The sequence below is a fragment of the Lepisosteus platostomus genome, chromosome 7, assembly GCF_059453375.1.
Source record: "Lepisosteus platostomus isolate fLepPlt1 chromosome 7, fLepPlt1.hap1, whole genome shotgun sequence".
Taxonomy (NCBI): domain Eukaryota; kingdom Metazoa; phylum Chordata; class Actinopteri; order Semionotiformes; family Lepisosteidae; genus Lepisosteus; species Lepisosteus platostomus.
In genome coordinates, this window is record NC_142617.1 from 53521646 (window position 1) to 53547247 (window position 25602).

The window sequence follows — 25602 nt, forward strand, 5'->3', positions numbered from 1 at the left end:
TTTGTTTTATGGGACTTTATTTTAAGTTCTTCCAGATGTACAAAAAAAGTGGTACAAAATAAAATTAAAAAAAAAATCCCCAGAACTATTTTTTCCCCTCCCCAACAAAAAAAAAAAACTGCCAGCCGTGTTTGGAATGGGTCTCAAACGGTAAGTGCATCTAGCAAAGGAACGAGATCAAGAAAGTGGGGAGCAGAGAATTGTGTCCACTTTGAGCCATTCAGGAGAGACATTCTCTCAGACGACCTTCCTCCGTGTTCCCAGAGCAGCTTGTCCCAGAAAGGTACATCACTTGGATCAGGTCGTTCTTTGATACTCTAAATATTGAATTTTAAAAACAATTCCCCCATTACATTTCCTTGCACGAAAACCTTGTCATGGTTTACAATTCGCTTTTCTTCTTCTTGGATTTCTTCTCTTCCTCTTGGATAACTAGGGGATTGGATGCCTCTTTCTTCAGGTAGCTAATGAAGTCGCTGACCTCACGGCCTCCCTGTAAGTAACACCATTGACAGTGAGAACTGCTGTATCAGAAGGTATAAAGCAAAACGCATTTGACTTGCATTCCAATTGTCCTCCCATCACCACATCACTCAAAACGAGCAAGATCTTAGCCTATACTTTCAAATAGTGCGTGTGTATGAGACTCATGTCCTCATCTGCCATTTAAATCTTGGGTTTGAGTAATTGTTGCACATTCAGCTATAAATCCCAACTAAAAACTGGTTTACTTTACTTTATGTCGAGTACATTTAAAAAAAGCTAAATGGACACCGAGTATACACAGTTGGCACAAACCTCATATTTCTTTGGGCTCTGCTTTTTCCCAGCAGGAGAGAAGTAAATGGTTGGGAATCTGAAACAAAAGAGGGGCTTGATGACGAAAGTGAGTAGTATAAACTTTTAATGCCTCTATGCCACATCCAAGTCATAGGAACATGGGGCTTATCAATAGAAAAGATTCCGTTCAAATGCTCATTGTAGAACACAAGCAGTTAATCTGTTAACTTTTACAAGCTGCTTAAATGATGATACCAAGTCATTAATTCAATTCTCATCTGAAAAATATCCTTACCCCCTGACTTCATATGGAGAGGGCACATCATTAGCAGTGGCGTCCATCTTGGCTATTACAATGTTGGAGTCATCGCTCAGCTGTGGATGAGAACAATTTCCCAATTTAAGCAGCTAATTTCAGGTTTGCATTATTCTTATGCCTCATTTGGGCATGAAGGAAAGGGTTAAGAGCACATTGTAGTTCTTGGCTTCCTGGGCAGAAAACTGCCTGAGGAGTAACCCAAGCAACAGTTACGATTAGTTTAAGTCCAGCGAATTTCCGTGCCATATTGTGTTCAAGGACTAGTAGTGGATGTCTGAAGTTGTAAATAAGCTGTCTTTGTCCTGCAATATCTTTGCTTTACTGCACAAATGTTAACTGTTTTTGTGCTTGTTTATCTATATAAATGGGAAAAGTTCAAGCTGTTACTTTGAATTGCCACTCCTATGGCTGAGCAATTCCTGGATGCATACATAATAAACTCACTGCACTTTTCTAGGCAAACCTGACTAAGAATTTATTTTCTACAGTCCCAATCTAATCATGACTGACTGGCTCTACCCCAGCCATCCAAATCCCACAAAAATATATTTAACTTTTTCCAAGCATGGAAGAAATTGGAAGTTCTTGTTATTTGGCAATAACATGGGGGTATCGTTTGTTCCTATTAAAGGGTAGTTCTAGTAAGATTATGAAAATGGGACCAGAAGTTATTGCCATTCTTATTTTGTAATAAACTATTAAGATATAGCCACACTACCCAGAACAGAGACATGACTCTTAACATTGTCCCTTAAGTTATAGAAATGAACTCGTAAATTAAGCATTACTATTGGTGCTTCACCATACAGTAAAAAAAGTTATTCTCAATGTCAGCTGAAGGAAAAGCTTTTCCGATATGAAGAATGCATTTTGTAGAGTACACTTAATAACTTTAGACACAACCAAGATCCCTTTGGAATACCCATACATTTTCTGCCCATTTTTTAAAGGATAAACACTAACAGGCAAAATTCCTTGCTTCTTTTCTGCAACCACTTCATTGGTTGTTTAATTTGTGAAGTATTTGATGCGAAAGACATGATATCCATTAACAATATAAACAGTATCAGTATTAAATACACCCAATGAGTATTGGCTCCAAATGTATTTGTTGCTTTTTTTTAGTGTATAAAAGTCACGTTTTAAACTTTACTGCCAAAGTATAATTTACTTTTTGGCAGCAGAATAAGAAAAAATGTAATGCTTCTCAGCACATTCAAAGTATTTAAGAAGATGCTTTATTTTTAAGCACGTTCATGAATATGACTGCTTATGTACAGATATAAACCAACCAAAATAAATCTAACTAAATTTTAAGTCTGTGACGCCTACTGTTTCTCTCCATATATCATGAGAATCTCTTAACCAAGCACACTATCTATTCAAATCACTAGTGTGTACAATAAAAACAGGAGTTTTAAGAGTGTATCCTTATTTTACAAGTCAATATTTAACTTAAACAGAGCTACAACAGAGCACAACACACGCCAGCTATCAGTTTTCTTGAGTTAATGTACTAAACCAAAAGCAAAACTAAAAGGGAATCTATTTGGAAAGAAAGCAGAAGTGATTTCAGTCTGAGCCAGTTTATTTACCTTTCACATTTCAAATGTCAAAAGAAGCTCCTTTATAGAACGGTCCTTTGGTATCTCCATTCTCTTGTTGGTTTATGGTCTAATCACACTCCTAAAGCCGGCATCACACTACAGGACGCGACACGACTTCTAGTTAAAATGTCAAATTTAACGACTGCAGTTGCTGAATCTCGCTGCCTTTTCTGTCCTAGAGGGTGTCAAATTATATGGCTAGGAATTGCAGGGGGTGACAAATTACACTATTCCCTCACAACTTTTCATCATGTTTCCAAGTCTCGTATTGCGCCGTGAAAGTACTGTGGGGTCACCTCATTTTGGAGCACCGCACAAAAGTAAACATCTTAAAAAAAAAAAGTCTAACACAGGCACTGTTTTCCCCACAAATAAACATGTTAAAAAATAATTCTTCTTTATAAATATAGAACAAATGTGCAAACATAAAAGTTAACATAAAACAACTTTAAAACAAATTAGTACTGCACTATAACGTGTAATATAATGGGCACATTAACTCACAAGTACAGATCTGGCTCACTGCCCACCCCTATGACTAGTTTGATTTTATTATGGCAAGTTGCAGAGGGTCATGGGGCTGTTAAGAGCGCTATGACTGAGTCGCTAAGGATGTCACACTACACAACTGATGGTAAGAGGCACACGCTGCAACTCTCTATAACTCAGCGATTTTCTTACGATTATGTAAATAAAGGCTACAACTGAAAATCCTAGGAAAAGATGTGTAGTGTGATGCCGGCATAATTGCCAGCTTGATAATGTAGTTCCTAAACTAGGGGGTCAGTTCAGCAAGTAGCAGATAAGATGCATTTCTACAGCTGGTTAACCTGCCTATAATACACTATCTGTGCAGGACCTCAAAAAGTAAGCAAACCTCTCACCTTCTCACCCAGCTCCTTGTATTTGGGTTCCAGACTCTTGCAGTGTCCACACCAAGGAGCATAAAACTCAATCAAAACATCCTTACTGTCATCATTCACAATTTCCTCAAAGTTCTCAGCTACCAACACCTGTGAGGAACACAACAGCATTTAAGTCGTGCGAGGAAATTACAATACTGAAATCAGCAGGGAATAGGGAGATTAGGAGTCTGTTGCAAGATTTCAGAACTAGTTAGAAAGCCCAGTGTTTTAGGCAAGGTAGAGAACAGACTTCAATATCTTGCAATATAACAAAGAATGTAATCTTTCTAAGAATTCCAGCTGTAAACTGGCTGCAACCTCACCTTGACTGGACCATCATTGCTCTCGGGCACTGGCTCAGACTTGAGGTAACGTTTCAGTTTGCCATCAAAGTAATCCTGCAGGAATCGCTCCAGTGCTTTGCCATCACGTCTGCAGAGCAACACAAAACATGTTACTGTCAGCACAAGACACTACTGTAGCTTATCAGCCTAGTATTCCATCAGTTTCATTTTACTCCAAATACTGTCCTCTCAGGAACCAAAGTCAAAAGTCATTTTATACTCATATTAAATAAAGTAAAACTAATGACTATTTCTCTTCTGAACAGTACTGCACACAACATTGCAGGAAGCCTCATTAGGGATACTCACGAGAATTCCTCCTGCATAACATATTTATCCCCCTTGGCAGTTCGAATGCCAACAACCGGCAACTCGCCACTGCTGCTGTCCAGTCCGAACTCGGAGATTTCATGGCTGAAGGAATTCTTGTTGGCTACAGCAAAGCTCAGCTTCTTTCCTTGATCCAGGAAACTTTTGGCCACTTTCATCACTCTGCAGGAAAAAGGAGATGTCGGCGTCAGGATGAGGAGTGCCCCAGTCTCACTGTACAACTGCATAAAGAACTCCCCTCTACCCCTTAATTAAGAAGGCCAGGTCCTATAGCATACCTGTTCCTCCAGTAGTTGGTGCCCTTGGGGTTCTTCTCATAATCCACATCAAAGTAAGCCACCAGGAGGTCCTTGCCCTTCAGCTGGTCCTTATTATCCTCAGTCATGTGCGGGCAGATTCCCAAACTATAAGAATGGGCAGAGTGTGACCTGCTGTTCAAAACCCTCAGGCCTCAAACATGACAATATGCAGCCTATAAAACAATGTCCTCTATGCTGCTGTGAAGCATTAGAAGTTATCCAAGTGTTAAATAGCCTGATCTGTGCCAATTCTATCAAAAGAGCAGAAAGCTCCAAAATTGCTGTAGCACTCATGGAATATATCATGGAAATCAGAAAATCAGCCGTTACATTTAAGTGCTTTGTTAAAAATGGCTAATATCGGCTATGTCTGAATAAAGTACTCCAACAAACAAAAAAAAATTACATATTATCCTGAATGAACTTCTTGATTTTCCCACTGGTGTATTTGTCTTCGCTGTATTTCACGCTGCTCTCCTCAAACTTGTTGCTCAGGCGTGGTGGCCGGAAGAGAACAATTCCCCTGGAATATAAATAACATTCAAATTGGCCATTACCTTGGTCACACTATGTACTAGAGCAGAAAACGATCTTTCACACACTAGGGTTATGGTGGTTACTAGCCGAGATCTGGGAGGCCTTGCCTTTGTTAGATGACAGTAGATTTACTAGAGATGAAGAACAAGTTGTTTATAAGGTTACCTTGGATTGAAACTTTACTAGGATGTTATCAGAATCAACCACCAGAGTTAAAATGATCAGTGTACTATGAATAATCCTCATCTGGCTGACTTTTGTTTTTACTAACAATCCATTTAAGACATTATGACATCTATGATGGTCAGCATGAACTTAGAAAAAAAATCAAGTTGAAGATCAAAGAAAGTCTCAGGCAGGATTCTAGAAGTGTAGAAAGGCCCCAGTCCTTAATATAATCAGCCATTTTACCACATTTTGGGGTTTTCTCTCTCTCCGAAAATAGCTTCAGTCACATTCTATATTAAAGAATCGAGACATTCCTGAAGGTGTAATACAAAGCTGAGAAGCAGATACAGAAGCTGTGCAAGATGCAGCTCAGAGATACCTACTCTCCATCAATGCCATGTTTCTGAAGCAGTTCCTCAGAATTAGTGTGTGCAAAGCGATAGGACTCTCGCAGGGCGCTAGCGGACTTCAGGAACTCGGCCTGAGTTGTGCTGCCACCCTCAGCAAAGAAACCTGAAAAAAACAGACAGAGGTCAGTAGGAAAAACATTGTCCTGAGTCACCTTTACCCAAGCACTAACTTTAACCTATAAAAAAAACCCATGCATCAAGACAGGGCCGTATATTCAAGGCTTCACTTATCAGTGCAAATAAGTTCATAAAACCAGTTAATCAGAAATACACTTACAATTAGAATTAAACACTTGGTAGTAAAATGCATCACTACACTGATCACCTCACCGACAAACTTACCTATAACGCTAGCATCACGGTCTCCAATGAACTTTTCAAACTCCTCTACAGTCTTGATCTCCACTGAAGCTGGGCCAGCCTGCTTTTTCAAGTGACTCACAATCCCATCTGGAAAAGCAGAGCATCACAGGAGTCGGAGTCAATACAAATTCACTCAGGAAGCCATCACAACTCTGCTGGACAGCAGTGCCTACTGGTTTCCACCCAGCAGACTAGCAAGATCCTTCTAATGGAACAGAAGATCAGACAAAAATACCTGCTGTGCGAGGCCCATCATATGCACCAGATTCCTCTCCACCTCTGAAGATCTTCAGTGTGGGGTATCCACTCACCCCAAACTTGTTACACACATTGGAATTTGCGGTACAGTCAACCTAGAGAAACAGAAGTGACCATCACTTTCACCGGTTTCAATCAAAGATTAATTAAGACCACTTAATCACTTCCATTTTTTTCCTCAATGAGTCAGCATTTTGTACACAAAGGTGCAGCATACTGAACAAAATCTGAAATTAAGGAGTGTGTTCTACATTTTATGGATATAAATGCCCCTCTCGGCATTACTGATTTATGTGTTTACTATCTTACTCTTATCTGAAATTTTAATTTGTATCAAATCTACACAGCTGAGCAATTCACCAAAACAAGCTTGAAACAGTACCTTGCACAAGGGTTTAACAGCACATGATGCATGTACTGGAGAAGGCCCAAGGTCACCACGCATTATTAACAGTGTAAACAACGTCCTATCTGTCTAAACACTCTTTGGCTGTCCCTAATAGTTGCGATTGCCAGAGGGAAAACATTAAACCAATCCACAAATTCTGCAGGCTAAAACAAGATTTAGCACCTCTAATCCCACGTCACCCCCAAATGTGCATCAAAATGTCTCACCCACTCAGAGCTTAAAAAAAAAGTCAGAGTATGGATTCCCAAACTATCAGAAATGAATAACCACCACCAGCTCCTTGAACTTGAACTTTATTGCCATTTGTAACCAGTACATGTACTGGTACAATGGAAGCACAAAATGCATTGTACCAGTACATGTACTGGTTACAAATGGCAATTATTCATTTTCTGATTTTATATATCCTGTGTGATTTTTAATAACAAAAGTCAGGGGGGAATAAGACTGGATCTTAAATCTCAGAAGTCACACCTTCTAACAGAATTGGGTTTAGAATCAAAAGTGGGTATTGAAATTTGAGCCTACAGTAAAGCCCACTTTTCTTTAAACAGAACAAAGCCCTCTCATTCACTTATTCTTCTCAGCCATTAGGGCCTACCTGTAATCATGACCGCTAACTGAATTAGTTACATGTCTTTCCTCTCAGAGCAATACAACCCGTATTTGCGTGTACATAATTGTTCATCACAACCTACGATTGTCTTTTTCTTCCTATGCATTAAAACTTATTTAAAGTTTTTAAAAAGACCCACAATGCAGCCTATATTGGAAGCAGCTGTACCTTTGCCAGAGGGACGATGCCTTTGAGACGCGTCGCAGCAGATTCATATTCAGGGGCCAGGCGTTTACAGTGACCACACCTGCAAAGCAAAGATCTTTTAACCAGGTCCGCGAAAGAGGAGAAGGACAGGGGCTTCTGCAACAGTTTATATTTAAATGGTCTTTCTCTGCCACACCAAGAGACAGCAAACAGCCTCAATTTAATTTAAAAGAAAAGCTAATGGGCTATTGAAGTTTACTTCTTACATAAGGCACTGTAACAACCTTTGGGATGTAAAGTTCCATAGAGATGTGCAAGTTATGGGTGAAGTCTGTGGATGAAGTGTGCTGACTAAGAAAAAGTTACACTGGAGAACAAATGGGAATGTGGACACTGCCTTTAGATTAAGACATGACAATGCTGTTAACGCCCTATCAGTACAAGACACTAAAGAGCTCACGAAGCTGAAGTGTCAGGGTCCGGTGCCTTTTATCCTACCAAACCCCGCAGCAGAAAACCGCATGCTTAACTGTCCACCTCATCTCATCAGCCAATCACAAGACGACACCCAAACTCTGCAAGCCTATCATGACCTGACAACAGTAAGGCGGAAATCTCCGCTTTCCTAGCAACCTTAACCTGAACCCACGGCAACCATGGGAGCTGTAGTTCTCAAGGTCTCCGTTTAGTGACGCTTAGACAGAAAAAAAGCGCGACCATTCATTTCAAAGTTTTAAGTTCAGCGTAACAGCGTTTTTTTCCTGACAGTAGAGCAAGCTATCATTTTCAAGTTAAGGCAACCACGAAATACGTACTGTTCGATACATTAGTTAGCCGGCAGCGGCACCTTAGACCAGTTTCCCCCCACCAAGATCACAAGGACGATATTTTATTTTGAGACTGTGCGAATTTTTTTTTTTAAATCTCCCTCATAGAGGGTTACACACTTACTTGGAAGAAGTGTAAATTGTGCTCAGCCAGTTTGCAATCCGTAAGTGCTATTTGTTTCATCAAAACTTGTGAAAACTGACAAGTTGCTTTGAAGCTGCATGTTGAAATTTTAAATACGGAAGTCTTCACTCTTGGACTCATCGCGTCTGTTATAATTCAGATGATTTTAGGATTTCTTTATTTAATTCACCCCCTCTTTACTGTGGTAGTAAAAATATACCGGTCCTAGGCAATCTGAACTCGATTAGTTTACTTCCTGAAAGCAGACGAGGCGTTGAGTAACGTGATGAGCACTAGTCTTTAAAGACTTTCACGAAAGCGTCTTTTAATTTTACACTATGCATTACACCATGTAATTTAGCCAATTCCAGCGTCATGCAGTGTCCCGGGGGATTTTTACTCTGACATTATTCATGCATCGCCCGATTCAAGGTGCAAAGTCTACTCCAAATTCCCCAGATGGAAGGCGTATCTTCTGGAAACCTTATTTCTTACCCAGGAGTTGAAGAGAACCGGATGTAAGTTTCTTACATATATGCGCTTCCGTGTATGAACATTAACTGGTTTTAGTGAATGAACCGTTTTTAGATCTGCCAATATATCCGCATGTTACGATAGCTTGTGCACAATGAAGTAAATGGCTACAGTTACTTAAAAATAAAACGAGGCCTTTTACCAGTTTTATTAATTAACCGTCTGCTCTGGGGTGTGAAAATCGAAAGTGATTTCTTGCACATTTAAAGTAGGCGTCTTTCAAAACTGAAACCGTTAACGTAAGATTCAACATGTCAACGTTAGTTTCGTATACTCAAATTAAGTTGTACAGAATACGTCGCGCACCCATAGGTAAATCAATCGAGCAATGCGTATCCACTCATCAGCAAAAGAAACATCTGATCTATGCAAATACGAATTCCCATGGGACCGCAAATTTGATTCCCAAGCTATTCTGAGAATAAAATAAATAAAAAAACTCACCAAGGCGCAAAGAACTCCACCAGAACCAAGTCATGGTCTGCAATTCTGCTCTCAAAATCGTCATCGGTGAACTCTAGCACATCACTGGCACTTACAGCCACGGCGAGAAAACCTAACAAAAACAATTTCAGCATTGCTCGGTTTTATCCTAGGAGGAGTCTCACAGACGTTGGTTTTTTTTTCTCCAAATAATACTACAACAAAAAGAAAAACCTTATCGCCTCCGCTCTGTGCAGCTAGTGTGTTTTAAACCGTGCAACACCGAAACCGAGCTCAGGCCCAACGCTGCTAACAATGCCCAAATAAGAAAAGGAAGGATTTTGCACTGAAAAGGATGTTCGATACCGGGGCTTCCCAAAGCAACCAAAGTGTGGCACCTCACCATTGGATTTTTAATAGCGTCACTCCGCCCAAAAACCCAATCAGCGCAGAGCACACGCGAGTTGCAAGATTTAACTATTTCCGCGCTGAAGGGCTGTCTGTGATAGGAGAGGGCTCGTAGGGAAACGCTGAAACGTTAACGCCAGGCATCTTCCTCTTAGAAAGTGTTGTATTGGAATGGCGGAATTAAGGTGATTTTATTTCTAGCGTGTTTTTAACCGGTCTTTTAAACAGAGCCCAGTTTGATTACACAATATATGTAGGGACTTCATTGATTGTGATATCACATAATGTTGGTGAACTCCCCATTGTGACGAGGATTTTCAGCTTCTATAAATCTCCAGTTTCGCGCGATGGAGATGCACTTCAGGTGATGGATGCTTCAGTCTAGTAAGGAAAACCAGCCCTGACCCCTGACCCCTGACCAGTAAAGGAAATGGGGACGCCGGTAAAATTATATTTTAAATTATTAAATCATTTTATATATGTATATGTTAACAACAGCATTGATATACAATATATGTAAAATACGTATAGATAAAAATGTCAAAAGCGGTTGAAATGCGGTGTTGATATAAAATATCTGAAGGAGAAATTGATTTACAAATACGTCCATTTTTTATCATATGTTGTGTAAAAAGTAATATTGTGTTTAAAACTGCGTTTAAGAACAGTATTTTGTGGAGCCCCTTGACTAAACAGAAGAAATAATTCTTTGAATCAGTAGTGTGACTGTCATCTTTGCAGGAGCCCCCCTTAGTTCACAGTCTCCCTGAACAGAAGAGCCGGCCAGCCCAGGAAAAGGTCCTGCCCCGGGCTGAGATAGTTCGTGCCAAACTCATCCAGAGCTTCTACCTGCTAGACCACTTACAGGGGGAGGTACGCGGGACCCCCAAATATAGCACCAAGGATGTACAAGGTACAGTCTGCCACCCATTCATCCCGTGTCTGATCATATTAGCCCTACGCATAGATACTTATAAGTAGTTCAGGTGGGTAGCTGTGTTAGCATGCGTAGTCTGCAAAGGAACAAGTAATAGGTTTATTCCAAGCTGAAAAGAGAAGAAAGAAAACACAACATTTCGGCTGTGGAGCCTTCTTCAGGTGTGTGGTGAGGTGTCAGGTGTGAGCTCACACCTGAAGGAGGTACAGAGCACTGTTGCTCTGTTTTCTTGCCAAACCTGATACTGTAACAGGAACTATTTGTTGGTAATCAGGTTTATCTGGTATGTATTTTGTGATTTTCATTTTTAGCAGTTCCTCAACATTGCAAAATATAATAAACTGAGGAAACATGTTACTAATTAGCTAATATTTTTTATTCAGCCAAAATCATGTCTTCTTTAAATCTGAGTATAAAATTAGGTGACTATCTTCAGAGATACAGATGTATTTTAGAATAGAATAAAAAAATCAGAAATCAACTGTCACATAGCCTACATCCTTGTGCCTCTTTAGATTTCTCAATCTGGCTGTTATAAAGCTACTACTTTGTAGGAAGTCCCTAATCTGTAGGACTTTCAACTTTTAGGTAAACACAGATGAGCCAATGACGGTGATACATGTGTTCCACCAGTACTTAAAGTGGAAGTTTCATGTTTGTTCATTGTAGACTCCCATCAAAATCTAAAGAAGGAAATAGGAAGTTTCACACTACAGCAAAAAGCTGGGAAAGATGACTTTTCAGTGTCTTGCAAGACAAGCTTTTCAATAGTGGGACATATTTACCCACTGGTTCTGCAATTGGACTGTAATGGGCTAAAACAATGGCGAATGTCTCCAGCTTTTTTCTAATTTGCAGATAACACAGTGTTCAACATGTTGATGGTGAAGGAGTCTCATCAGCTGGTGCGTTTCGAGGTCTCTCCCCTAAGGAACGACATCATCACTGAGGAGCACCGCCGGCGCAGCCGACTGAAGAATCGCTGTGCTCGCTACCCCCCTTTGAACATGTGGGCTCACTGGGTCCTGGAGAGTATCCTTTGTCCTCAACTCTATAGATGCCAGTGTGCAACCTTGCCTTTAATAGACTGTGTTTAATTACTTTTCAAATGCTGTAAGGCTTTTCTGGCCATTATTACCAAATGACAACCCATTTTCCTTTTACTCTCCCTTTTCTGCTCTTTCTAAAGTAAGGACAAAAGATAGAAGAACATTAAGCATTGCTTACTCTGGTCCTTGTTTCCATGTAAGCTTCAAGTTTGGATTCCTTTTTTAATAAGTAAATGCCAGCATAATTTCTACATTAATTATATACAGTATGTTATGTTTAAGTCATTGCTTTAAATGAAGCTTATGATTATAAAGCTAATTGCATCTGTGCAATTATTGAAGATATCCTCTGTTTTCCTTCATGGGAATTTTTCTAGGTGATATGTTTGCAAATGCTGTTCTTTTTTTGATCATTCTGAACACCATTGTATTGGGCATTCAGGCAGGTATGATCTGTTTTACACAGGTTAATCTCTTTCCATTCTGCACTTCAATAAGAAATGTCCGGTATACCAAGTCCACTCCTGCAACACACAGAGGAGAGCAGAACATTATTTTAAGCCCCTCAAAGTCACTCAGCTAATAGTCTGTTATTCAAGCTATTCAATCCACACAGAGGTTGTTGCCACAAAGCAAGACAAATCAAACCAGGAGATATTTATGTGTTGCTAATGTACAGTATATCTCAAGGCCATTGCAGTGTTAAACATTTATAAAATATCGATCAGTTTGCAGTACCTTAAATTGTTCGATCCTTACTCTCCTCCTTCCAGAGGTTTTTGACAACATGGACCCAAAAATGGAGATTCTGAAGCTAATCCTGGACATGCTGGACTGGAGTATCCTGACCATCTTCTTGCTTGAGATCCTGCTCAAGTGGATTGATGATTTTTTCCGGTTCTGGAAAAGCACATGGAACATCTTTGATTTTGTTGTTACAACATTGGTGAGAAACTAAAACATTAATTAAATCATTTGTAATTTGACAAGGATACATTGCTATTAATACTAATCAAATATTGCAATCACCCTTCCAATTGAATGACGTGGGGGTGATATCAATATTAAAGACATAAAGCATACTCTAAGTCAATAGGTTTGTGCTGACTCTGTGTCAATCATTTGCTGCAGTATTGTGTGTGTACAAGTATTGAATCTCAGAAGGAGTTCTGTTCAGCTGTGTAGACAGGGTTAGCAGTTTCTAACAAAAATAACTTCCCTAAGTTAGGTACAATATTCCCTTGGACTCTTGAGTGCTATGTTTATAGGATTCATTTTCTATCTTAGTCAATTCTTCCTGAGCTTATAAAGGCACACCAAGGAGATGATTCCTCTGACTTGGGTTTTGTGAAGCTGATCCGGATATTCCGGATCCTCCGCTCACTGAAAATGGTTTCCAAATTCCGGCAAGTCAGGCTCATTGTTCTGGCCATCTCCAAAGCATTTAAGGTAGGGCTTAGCATTATGTACTGAAAATCTTACATGTGCCAAGGAGATCTAATACAGGTATAATCGTATCATACAGATGTAAAATACTCTCTTATGCGCACAGTTCCTGTGTTAAAATGACTGTGTAAACTAATTTTCCATGTGCAGGTACTTGCAAAGTCTTCAAAGAATGAAACCTTTTAATGTTGCCAGATAGCACTTGTAATATCACAACTTCACCACCATACAGTACATCTGTTACATGTCTCTTGTCAAAACTGTTGTCCTTCCAATTTGCCAAACTGTTTGAATTATGCAATAATGCAATTTGTACTATTCATGACTGGAGCAAAACTGCTTAGAATCATGAAGGTGGTTGTGAAGACCATCTACAGCATTCCATCTACAGCATTTTTACAAAATAAATTATTAGGAATTAGTTATCATTATTATAAATAATGTAAGTGTTACAGAAGTCTTCTAAATGTCATAGACTACACAATAGTCTTAGCTTAGCTTTTTAGTCAGCTCTTACCTATACTTATGGACTTAATCAGCATCATTAGCTGGAAAAAATGTGCATTTATTTATATAACATATTTTGCTCTAAATATTCCCATATAGTATTTCAATAGTCATGTCCTCTTTCTGAGTGATATCAAACCCTCGCTCATGTTTCTTCTAGGCAATGACTTTCATCTTCCTGCTCCTTCTGGTGTTTGCTTATATCTTCGCTGTGGCAGGGGTCATCTTCTTCCAGAGCTACACTCGCTCTGACAGACCCGACCTGGTATATAATCAGAACTTCAAGTGAGTGTCCCGGGCTGCCAGACGAAAATACTGGCCTGTGTCAATTGGGCTCCTGTCTCCTCATACACACACACTCCAGGATAAAATTTCTTCAGCTAAAAGTTTATTGCAGTGGTTCTGATGAGTAGCTTAAAAATAAAATAGGTAACTACATGTATAGTATTCACGGACATAAATGACTGAAGCATTTACCTTTGTAATACAGGATCCAAACTCCTTTCCAGTAATGGTTGTTGAGATACTTTTGCTGTAGGGTAAAAAGGATGTTGCATTTTTTGTAGCCTTTATTCTATTTACAGTAAGTAAGCATGTCAGAACTAAGAAGTAGTCAGATTACTAGGTTGCAGTATATAAAATAATGCAGGTATTCAGGGGCTAAATCTACAGAGAACCAAGTGTTTCTTCTCCCTTGTGATTGCAGGGATATCCCCAATACCTTCATTACCCTTTTTATCCTCTTCACAATGGATCACTGGTACGCTCTGCTGCAGGACACCAGGAAGGTGGAGGAGCTGGATCAAGCCACCAGTGGCCTCTACATCATTCTCTGGTTGCTCATTGGCTCCTTCATCTTCAGAAATATATTTGTAGGAATTATGGGTAGGTAACATCTTAGAAAAAGGCACAGGTGTCTTTTAGGTTTTTCCCCTGCTCTGGAAAAGTAACTCATGCTCTCATTTATTCAGATTTCCTGTTTTCCTTTCAAGTGAACAATTTCCAAGTGATTCGGAATGACCTCTCCCGGGAGGTGCAGCAGATTGAAATCCAGCAAAAGGCAGACCTCTTCAAAGCACAAATCATCAATAGGTAAGATCAGAAGTAGGTGTATTCAGAGACACATCTGTTTAGAGAGGTATGCTGCTGAGCATGCAAGCAGACCAGTTTCATACAGAGCTCGGATTGTAACAGTACAACACCCACATCTGTCTTGGTATTTATGACCTTAACTTTATCATTTCTATACAGTTTGCTATATACTGTACCAATTAAGAAGTATAAGCAATATACCACTAACAATAATATGCCTTATTTTATCTACAGGAGGATGAGCCAGTCAAAAGGCACAGATGGGTACAATATTAGGTAAAATGTTGACTGAATTATATGATAAATGCAGGTATATCACCTGAGTACCAATAAAATACAATTTTCAGTCTATTATTAAGAATTGTTTTAATTGATAATTGTGAAGAAAATGTGTATATTTTGCAGTACGTTTAGTCCATTCTGATGTTTTTCCCCCATTGGTCTGACAGCATTGCTAAAGAATTACCAGTAGAAGACAGCAAAGAGCAACTAAACTCAGGTCTGATTTACAAGAAAGGCAGGGTGACTGAACAAAATATGGTGGCAGAAAAGGGTGAGTTTTGACATTGAACGGAAGACAGGTACCAGGAAAGCTGCCTAACAGGTTAACTGCACAGAGTATTGAAACATGCAGTTAGAGCCAGAGGCACAAAGTGTATTTCCCTGTGCACAAGCAAAGTAATATTCATTCAGATATGTTCTGCACATGCGGTGCTGCTACAGGTGCAGTTCACGCCGCAGTGTGCTCACGTGTGTTCACTAATGAGTTCCTCCGTCACCTTGCAGACTGGGAGACTTATGTGGAGGAGAATATAGCAGTGATGCGGGAGCAGGAAGAGGATGAGAAGGTGACGTGGCCCCGGGCCCTACTTTTCAGATACTTTGAGCTACTTGAACAGCTACAGCACAACCTGGATGAGCGCAAGAGGCTACAGAATGTGGCAGGTAAGGTTCAGGATCTGGAACCTGGCAGCTCCCCCTACCCTCACCCACAAACCACAGAAATGTAAATACGAAGTCAGGAGACACGCTGAAAAACTGTGCTTAGAATTTCACTCCTCTTGGTCTTTTGTAGCTACTTTTCCCTCACCTTAGTCTCTAATATAATATAAAGTAAATTCCGCAACTCAAAGGGACCACTTTTCAGGCAGATCCACTCAAAGAAGCAGCGAGAACTAAGACTGTTCAGACATTGACTGAAAGTGAAATCAACATTCTTGAAGCTATGCACGTTTTCGGCAGTGCAAATAGGATCTGTGGCCCAGCTCCAATCGTTCACGTCAAGTGTTTCACTTCCTCTGTTCTTAAATTTGCTGTGTTGCAGTTCAGGCTTTGCTGAATTTCCATGACTCCTAAAATGTATCTGCTGAGGAATGCCCCCGATTCGTTCTCCTCTCCCTGAAGATTACAACATCTTTCCTTCATGACAGGTGAAGGACAAATAAAAAACACTACATTCCAATATCTGGCAGTGGTCTGTTTACAGATTAACACTTAAGAGATGTTTCAGAGATTAGCTGGTATATAATTTGTACATGGACAATGACAGATTACTCAGTAGTTAGGTATATTTGTTGTTCTTGAAAGAACTTCATACTCAGAAATTAGCAAATTAATTACTCTCTGGGCAACATTATGTTGCCACAAATTTATTTAAAAATACAGGTGTACTGTAAAGACTTGTTCAAAAAATAAACATCAAGCTCAAGACATTCAAATAAACATAAATTGCACAGGAAAGACAATAATCACAGGTGACCAACACTGGTAAATGAAATTTTACAATAATGATCCGAGTTGCCAACAAACACAAATGTTTAAAGGTTTAGTCCACATATCACAATTTTGATTTCACTCTTCCTTTCAGTTGTGTTATGCAGCCCTTTCTCTCTAGTAATGGCTCCAGGGGTTATTTGCAATGACAGTGCCTAATTAGAACCTTACAAAGAACATGGAGTTAGTGTTAGTCACATCAAAGAAGACTATCTCAATTAAAAAGTATTCCCTGGACCTGCCTGGGGAAATTTTTGCCAGTGGAGTTTCCCATTGGAGAGTGCACCATGAGTTGGCCTGCATTCCTATTATTTCAAATGACATCAAATTATTTCCTTCTTGTGTATGGTAAATAATTCAAGAATACATAAAATCACAGGTTTAAAAAAAAAATTGAAACATTAGAGACCTTCAGTGAATGAAGACAGCTAGTACATGCTCAGTCCAGTACTAGCTGATCTACTGTATTTATTTGCTCCCTGTGTACTGAAATGGAGTCATTTCAAGTGGAATACACCCATCAGGGTTCAGTAAACATAACTAATCTTAATCTTTGCATTTAAAAGGTATAAAAATAAATGTTCCTTGTTAAAAAAACTGATGTTAAAAAGACTTGTAAGTTTCCACCATTACTGACTTGAGGAATTGGTGTAATGTTGAGTTTCCAAGCGGTGATTTAATTGAGTCTGGCATACAAATAGATGTGCACTGCACGTTGTAGTGCAGGACTTACTGTTTGTGGAGGAGGCTGTACCTCGTGCTGGGGATGTTGCCTCAGCCCAGGAAGCAGAGCAAAGCCATGGTTGTGAACCCCAGCAGTATGAACAACACCTTGAGGAGCTGCCAATCAGGCGAGTTGAGCTCATGTGGCAGGATCTCCAAAAAGGTGATGTAGACAAAAGTTCCTGCAGCCAGCCCTTCCAACACAGCCTGGATCAGAGCGCCGCCCACCAGCTGTGCCTCTATCACAATGATCCCCACAGCAATGCCCAAGGGGGACATCAGTGCAAACACCACCACATAGGCCACCACCCACAAGGGCCTGACAGCACTCTGCACCAATTTCACTGACAGGCTGAAGACGATGATGCTTTTGTGAATCAGGATGGCAACACAGATCTCGAGAACCTGGACAGGGGGCATGCAGAAAAGAGAATGGATGAATTCAATTCAACACAAAAATTAGAGATTACTTTTGCAAAAATTTAACACATTTCCATACATTTACCTCTACTTGTGAGGTACTGTTTGTTGCTCACTTATTATTCTCAATGCTTTCCTTTCAGATTTTTTCCCCAACATTTAATTATTGCATATTTTTTGCCAATTATTCTTTGTTTATTATACTGCAGAAATCACAAAGCTAGCCTCTTCTGCCATTTCCTATTTGCATCTTAATATGGATGACGTCACACGGTGTGTGCCCATGATTTTGACACCACCTACACCTAAGAGCACCTGACTAACAAATTAACTTTGGAACCTGTAAAGCACTGATCAAACTCCAAATGTGGAAATAAACACCTTACCACCTGCCATAAGCTGATTTGGTTTTACAAAGCAAGGCAGGAAATGCTTCAAGCTAGCTACTCTATGAGAAGCTGGAAGGAAAGAATGGGAGGAGCCCTTTAGTTCATCTTACTTTGGACTCAGTAGTCTGCAGCCCGATGGCCAAGCCCTCAAACACAGAGTGGAGGGAAAGGGAGAGGAAGAGCATGAAGGAACGGAATGAGGAGTGTGCATTTAAGTCAACATGCACGTGATGGCCACTGCTCTCCAGGTCCCCATTTGGATGGTGCCCATGGACATGCCCTGTAGGGGGGATCAGGGGTGTGGTCTCTTCATGTCTCCACCTACTGAAGTTCAAAACCAGCCTCTCCAGAATCAACACGAGGAAGAAGCCCAAAGCGATGATGAACTCTTCCAGAGGAAAGGTTGTCTGAAAATAAAACATTTTCATGAAACAATAGGTAGAATGTTAGACTGTGGGAAGAAATATAATCTGATTACAATAAAGGAACTAGTAATAGGTTAATTCCATGCTGAAAAGAGAAGAAAGAAAACACAATTTTCGGCCTTGGAGTCTTCTTCAGGTGTGAGATCAAGATGCTCACACCTGAAGAAGGCTCCACGGCCGAAATGTTGCGTTTTCTTTCTTCTCTTTTCAGCATGGAATAAACCTATTACTTATTCCTATGCAGCCTACACATGCTGACACAGCTACCCACCTGATTACAATAAATGTCATTTGTCAAACATTAAAAACACAATTGCCTTAAGAATTACGTTGATGTTCACACTTCATGAAAGAAAATACAGTATTAGAGGTGTGGAAATCTTCGCAGTTTGGCATGACCCTTACAAACATGGAATAATATACTTATTTTTCTGCAAGAAAAGATTGATCTTAACCATTTTGAAAGTATTTGGGTCAGTAACCACAATACAATGTGTTATATTTTTCACAAAACAAGCAAATTATTAAAAAACGCAAGTACACAGATTCTGAGGTTGTGAGAAATTAATTAGCATCACTCACTTCCAATTTGCGCGCCTGCAGCTCCTTTCCAATATCTGAGAGGTAGTCAGGGATGATGTCCAACAGACATGCAGACAGGAAGACACCTCCAGCAAAACAGCTGATAAAGCTCAGAACCATGCGATGTGTTACTGGACAAGAAGAGAGAAACCCTTTATCACATTAGAATTACACCAGATAGTATTCCCCAGCTAAATATGACTTCACATCCTACTTTCCACCCACAATGTTTTATTTGTGAATCGTGAAAGCGCTATCAAAACGATCAACCATGAAACTGTTTTCTGCTAATCTTTTAATTTGTTTCTAGTGATAAATATACTCATGTGGCTGGAAATATGATGCTGATAATTATTAAAAAGAATGCTAAAAATCAAAAGGATAGAATGAGAGGTCTAAAAAGTCAGCATCAGCAATCAGAATGCAGACCCACATTCTATAACATTCAGTAAATGAAAAAAAAGTATTCTGATGAGAAGCATTCATTTTTGGTTTTCCTTTTTCCCATCTCATTATCAAGCAGAAAAAATAAATCCAGTTAAGTGAGTTTCCTATTTCACTGAACAGAAAAACATAGCAAATATAGTAGGTGGGATCTTGTTTTCATGGTTCCAAAATTAATGCAAAAGTGTAACAGGATTCTTCACAAAATGAGATGAACATTTAAAACCTACTGCAGAATAATTAGTCACATATATTTTGCATCAGCTTTCAATGTATTTTTTCAAGCAATAAAAAAGCAGTACGGAAAAAAAAAAAACATTTTCTTCTGTTTTTCCAAAATGGATAGTCCTGCAGACCCTGCACTGAATTCAACTACTGTAAGCCATAGACAATAGACCCTTGGGGCTGATCACTTGACTTTGGTGTGCATGGTTGCCCTCTGCTCTCAGAAGCACACTGAAGAACTATAGTAATACCAGCTGTACAGCAGAGTAGAGCAGAGAGATTCACCAAACTAATATAGTTACTAACTGGAATACAATACCACTGAGACCCAAAACACGGTATATAACATTTAAATCATCCAAACTGTAATAACCTTTGAGAAAGTACAATAAGGGGGAGTATCCGTTTCAGATTTGTATCTTGCGACTGTAATAAGAGCTACTTCTCAGCCCTGTAAAACCTGAGTTTCGGTTTCAAAACTGCTCTATACAAACTGATCTTAAAGTAGCTTACAACAGTTTAAAAACAGATTACAACACAAAGCCAAACAGAGGAGGTGTGCTTGCCATTATTCAAGAAATTGAATCTAATTTGACCTTGATTCCCTTTTATAGTGCACGTTAGAATCACAACTAAACTTTCTCAGTGCTGCTTTAGCCTGCAGCTATGCCTATGCTGCCATTAAAGTTCACTCACAAACATACAGTACCTGCATATTGGAATATGTCATGGAAGAAGCATGAAAATGCATAGAAATCGGCTGTGTGAGTGTGAGGCTGATGTTTAGGAATTTAGCCATTATGAATTACAAATTCTAGTATGAAGACCATAATGCCAAGAATATAAAGACCTGGGGGAATTATAAAGAATTGTGACAAGAAGGAAATACAGAACTGAAACCTGTGTTCACAGAGAATACAGAAGAATACAGATGGAAATTTCATGTAAGAACACCCATCAGATGTTACTTTGCCTAATTACGTAATCCTCTCAAAGTCATTTCAGTTGTTTTTCCGGTCCCCTCTCTAGCAACACAGTGACTCCCTCATTTAGAGCTCACATACAGTACACAAAATACATAGGACTTTAAAAGCTTACACTGCTGCACCAAATGGCCTCAAATTTTACACTTTAAGTAGTTTTTGTGGTGTTCAACAGTTCCTCTATGCTTGCCACGAAAAATTAAACTGGGAAAGAAACACCATGATTGTCTTGTTTTTCATTTCGTGTTATTCTATTCATCCATTCTCTTACCACTTTATCCAATACAGGGTCACAGGGACACCAAAGCCTATCCTGGCAAGACACAGGTGCAAGGCAGGATACACACACACAGACACACTACAAACTCACACCAGGGCCAATTTTCCCAGGTGCCAATTCACCTACAGTACCAGTATGTCTTTGGACTATAGGAGGAAACACAAACACAAGGAGAACAATAAACTCCATGCAGACAACACCCCAGGAACTGAACCCAGGGCCCCAGCGCTGCGAGGTAGCAATGATAACCACTGTGCCACTGGTCGAGTCCTCTTTTGTGATATTTTTCAATGTCATTGGAAAATAAAAAGTTTTCATAAAACGTGGGGATACTGTTCTAATGGGCACCATGCACATTCTCATTACATCAATAAATGTATCACCTTCTACGATGAAGAAGGTAAAAGATTAAGAATATGTAAGCAGTGTCAAGCAGCTGTTGAGGAGCAGTGAATGCCAAACCATCACAAGGCAAAGACACACAAACAAGCACACGGGGACAATTTAGAAATTAAAATTAATCCTAGCAAGAATTCAATTAAAAAAACTTTATTCATCCCCAAGGGGGCAATTTAAGAACCAAAGTCTGCAGGAGAAGATCTCCCGTTTACAGGGCAGGTACTTTAATCAACTAATCCACAGCACTGTCAGATGTTCTTAGGCAGACACGAGGGGAACATGCAAATTCCATACAGAATGTACCTTGCTCAGAGTCAAATCCAGGACTCGTGCTCCAGCTCTAAAACAATATCATGCTACCTTTGCATTCATTTTTGTAAAGCAGGGGCAATTATTCACTATAGATCAAAATGTAAATAGCTGTTTGGTGATATTTATAATCCAATATAGAAAATGAACTTCCTCCAACCTTAAATTCTGAAGCGTAGTTTCATATTAAAAAATAAAACTGGTCACCACTGCGCTTACCAAAGTGAATGTAATGTTTATCAGTTGTGCTAGTTCAGCTTGTATAATGCTATATCATCTTGTCTTGTCTAGAGGTTTTGAAACTGACACTCGGTGGTTTTACAAAGCTGAGAAGTCGCTTCTATTGCAGCCGTGAAACACTCAAATCTGAAACATACTACCCCCTTTATAGTACCTTCTCAATGGTTATTACAAGTCGAACGACATCAATTCGTTAAAACGTGCAGCTCCTATTTTCAATCATTCGCTCCTTAAAGTCCTCTTGACCTTTTGTACCTCCACCGAAATATTGACAATTGACAAAAATCGATGTTTTTTAGAAATGTTAAGCTTTAACCAAGTGATAAACAGACGATGGGTCGTCTGTTGCTTTTCAGATTATCTGGAATTTGCTCAGGCCCACTTCTGGGGTGAGCCTCGGGAATTGAGAGTGTCTTGAGAATACGGCCAGGATCAGAGCTTACCTGTCCCACTGGTGTCTCGGAACCACTGCAAACGAGCGGGAATGAAGCCGATCAGCATCGTCAGCAGCAGCAAACCCACCAGGGAACCCACCTTCACTTGCAACAGGTACTCCATTTCGAAACGCCGCAATGAATAGTTAACACAAACTATTACGAGCTCACTTTAAACTCCGAAACCTTAAAAAATACCGAATTATTTTATATGAATAAAACCTTGATTGAAAACCACGAACTGTCATTTATCGATACACTTCTTAAATAAAATATCTATTTTAAAAAGCAGCTATTTCAAATCATTCTACAGCCACTTTTCATATCTACTTTCCTCCCCACTACAAACACTACCGCGAGGTTATATCATTATTATGAATTCGTATTATTAATAGTCCACTTGTCTTTCTGAAGTGGCTACTCCGAGTCTTCATCTCGTTAGACCCATTTCTAGACTGATTGCCCCAGCCTGCGAACTGTACTTGCGAGGCGAAGAGTGCTCTGTCAAGACTGAGGAGACAGTGGTGCAGTAGAGAGAGCATGCTTGTTCTTAGCTTGTCATAGCACCTGACTGCGTCCCATGTGACTAAATATAATCAAGCAGTGATTCATGCAGAGTCAGTAAGCAAGTACTGACGGGAAAGTACATCTAGTTTTACCTTTGGCATTCCAATTACAGTACACTCGACATGATAATGAAATATAAAAAATATGGGCACAACTGAAGTTGCGATGCGTTTGAACACATGAAAATGTTACCCAGAAGATCCCGATATGATACTGTAAACGATAAAATCATAACAGCGGTACCCGAAACACGCACCTAACCTGCAATACAACCCTGACTGACGAACCATAGCTGTTGAAACAGATACTCCGTTCAGTACAACTTCCCACCGGCTAAATTGCAAGATTTTATGGTCTTTGCGAACTTAAAGTGGACAGCAGGCGTGTTAGACAAGCTTCATAATACACGGTAACCTGACAGTATAGTACAAATTGTCTTCCCTCGAAATAAATAAAACGGAGTCGTTTTAGTCTTATTCACAAATCGTACGCAAAAAAAGGGTCTTGTAATACAGCAGTTGAACAGTGGTATTACAGCCGTGTCCAAAACGGCAAATAAAGGAAATTTTAGAGAACAGACTTGTAAGTTAGTTTTCTCTGACTTCACTGTGATAATGTAACGCAACGGGGGCTCAGGCGGGTGCCCTTGCCGCATTAGGTCGGCCCCCCACCGTCGGGGGCTCGAACCCGGGATTCCCGCGTCACTCAACAGGGATCCAGCCCGGTGAAAGAGATCTCGCTACTGCCCAGTAGCTGTAATCCTGCTATCACAGGGAAGGGCGGCGACGTCACCGCTCTGGTAAACCGGCTCTTACACACCCTGATGGCCGTATGCGTTACACTCTCCCCCGCTTAACTCGCCGTCCCCGGCGAAGGGCTACCCCACCCCGCTTCTGACACCAATGTAACGCAATTGAGCTAAAGAGAGATCTCTCTACAGGCCAGGGCTGTGGTCCATAGTATTACAGGGAAGGGCGGCGACGTCCCCGCTCTGGTAAACCGGCTATTACACAGTACCTGTCGGCCATATGCCTTACAATATGAACAGACACTTTACTGAGGCTCACCGTCAGCACACAAGCTAAATAAAATATTATAGTTCTCCAAAACAAGGTCTTGTTTTCTCTCCTTTGACAGAAGCGTTACTGTCAAAACCTAAAATGAGACCCATTTGACCTTTCCCCCTTACCTACCTTGGAATGCCAGCGACAAGTTGTTTGTTCACAACAGATATGCACTACTATGCAGTATATAGCGGTTTTATTTACTCATAAAAGTTGCATTTGTCGCTTGTAGTGGTGCATAGCACCAATGTTTCAATAGACCATTTAACACATCTGTGAATATTCCATTAAGCTAACTTGATTACCTGGTTTAACCACAGCGTAACTGTTCCTTCTTAACAGGATTTTTAAAAATTTAGTGGCCATTACTGTCACGCCACGTAAGGGTAAGACTGACGTGCAATTGATACTATTAAACTACGTAGAACCATTTACAATGTGTTTTATATTTTGCATATATTGCTAAATACACATTGAAACAGTGCATGGGTATACATATACGTACAATTTCTGACAGTATTTCAGAGAGCAATGCGCAGTTCGGAATTGAAGGGAATGTTCACACCCCCCGCCTAGGTGGCGCTAGCAGATGGAAAGCAGATTCCACCCAGTTACCTGCTCACCTCATCGTCAGCGGCTGCCGCAGAGCAGGGTCTGTGGAGAAACGGTGCGGTCGAGCAGGCTGTTTTTTCAGGTTTTATTGAAAATTAAAATAATACAAGAAAAGGTATCCCAAAACGAAGAGTGAACACAAAAAAACACATAATATGTTGCCATAGATAATTACTCAGCACAAGTTAGGATTTTTACAGAGACATCAGTAGTGCTTTTTGCCTTTGTATTTAGCTGGGCAAACTTCAGATGCTTGACCTGATGACGTCCTTCTGCCTGTGTTAACGCAGACTTCGACTGTGGTCAGATCTGCTGAGAAATCTGTGCAGAAACTGCGCAGATATACGTAAATCCGCGTATCGGGAGCATCGTCATGCCATTGCTGGACGACCAAGTACTACACCTACGTTGAAACACGGTCATGTGGCAAAAGCACTTCCTTTATTGGTCGAGATGGGAAATTTACTTTGCAGGCAGGTGCAAAACATAATACAATATATAATACACTTAGTACAACATGAACCATTTTCTAACCGTGCACAGCATTGTTGTAGAATATACCATATATGGTTAACTTGTTTAGTTATGAGTATTTTATCATATGCAAAGTATCGCTTGGTTTTCATATTGAAACGTGTAATAGAAAATAACATTGGGTAAATTCACAACGGAGCAACTATCCACGGTAAAATGTTTTTTTTTAATTAAAGACCAGTAGGATAATTAATAACTAATGCTTGTAATGTCGTGGCTCTTTATTCCACAGTCCAACTTTAAGAGCGGTTCTTGATTGGCCCACAAACAAAATAGATTTATATTAACCAGACATTTATACCAGCTCTATTTACAAAGTAGTCCTCCATGATGTAAATACAATAACAGATCTGTCGATTG

The 25602-nt window shown here is 39.9% G+C and overlaps 4 protein-coding genes across 15 annotated transcripts in view; 2 read left to right on the forward strand and 2 right to left on the reverse strand.

Moving 5' to 3' along the window:
• On the reverse strand, window positions 1-9726 carry LOC148659232 (protein disulfide-isomerase A3-like). The gene is made up of 13 exons (XM_088641263.1): window positions 9422-9726; window positions 7514-7592; window positions 6298-6415; window positions 6042-6149; window positions 5673-5802; window positions 4991-5107; window positions 4564-4689; window positions 4265-4447; window positions 3935-4043; window positions 3591-3719; window positions 1076-1155; window positions 799-856; window positions 1-493 (listed from the first exon to the last, which is right to left on the reverse strand). The coding sequence occupies exons 1-13, from the start codon at window positions 9553-9555 to the stop codon at window positions 383-385; spliced, it is 1482 nt and encodes a 493-aa protein (XP_088497389.1). The 5' UTR covers window positions 9556-9726; the 3' UTR covers window positions 1-382.
• On the forward strand, window positions 8279-22515 carry LOC148659233 (cation channel sperm-associated protein 2-like). Of its 9 annotated transcripts, none has more exons than XM_088641256.1 (13): window positions 8279-8961; window positions 10147-10250; window positions 10550-10721; window positions 11604-11777; window positions 12172-12240; window positions 12568-12740; window positions 13082-13243; window positions 13908-14032; window positions 14454-14632; window positions 14719-14839; window positions 15074-15115; window positions 15289-15392; window positions 15626-16301. In XM_088641256.1, the coding sequence occupies exons 2-13, from the start codon at window positions 10239-10241 to the stop codon at window positions 15847-15849; spliced, it is 1557 nt and encodes a 518-aa protein (XP_088497382.1). In that variant the 5' UTR covers window positions 8279-8961; window positions 10147-10238; the 3' UTR covers window positions 15850-16301. The 9 variants fall into 9 exon arrangements, 8 of the variants coding, with proteins under 8 accessions (XP_088497382.1, XP_088497383.1, XP_088497385.1 ...); XM_088641257.1 differs by lacking the exon at window positions 8279-8961 and adding an exon at window positions 22388-22515 and having other exon boundaries at window positions 9910-10250; window positions 15626-15784; XM_088641259.1 differs by lacking the exon at window positions 8279-8961 and having other exon boundaries at window positions 9910-10250; window positions 15626-15784; window positions 16164-16301.
• slc39a1 (solute carrier family 39 member 1) lies at window positions 14119-22609 on the reverse strand. Of its 3 annotated transcripts, none has more exons than XM_088641265.1 (5): window positions 22475-22609; window positions 19152-19282; window positions 18255-18551; window positions 17346-17740; window positions 14119-14279 (listed from the first exon to the last, which is right to left on the reverse strand). In XM_088641265.1, the coding sequence occupies exons 1-4, from the start codon at window positions 22587-22589 to the stop codon at window positions 17387-17389; spliced, it is 897 nt and encodes a 298-aa protein (XP_088497391.1). In that variant the 5' UTR covers window positions 22590-22609; the 3' UTR covers window positions 14119-14279; window positions 17346-17386. The 3 variants fall into 3 exon arrangements, with proteins under 3 accessions (XP_088497391.1, XP_088497392.1, XP_088497390.1); XM_088641266.1 differs by lacking the exon at window positions 14119-14279 and adding an exon at window positions 16456-16917; XM_088641264.1 differs by lacking the exon at window positions 14119-14279 and having other exon boundaries at window positions 16456-17740.
• Window positions 22457-25602, forward strand: part of snx33 (sorting nexin 33) — a 24708-nt gene continuing 21562 nt past the window's right edge. Inside the window, exon 1 of one of the 2 annotated variants that reach the window (XM_088641252.1) lies at window positions 22457-22580. The gene's annotated coding sequence lies outside the window, so the exon portion shown is untranslated. The remainder of the gene's footprint in view (window positions 22581-25602) is intronic. The other variant, XM_088641251.1, reaches the window with a different exon arrangement.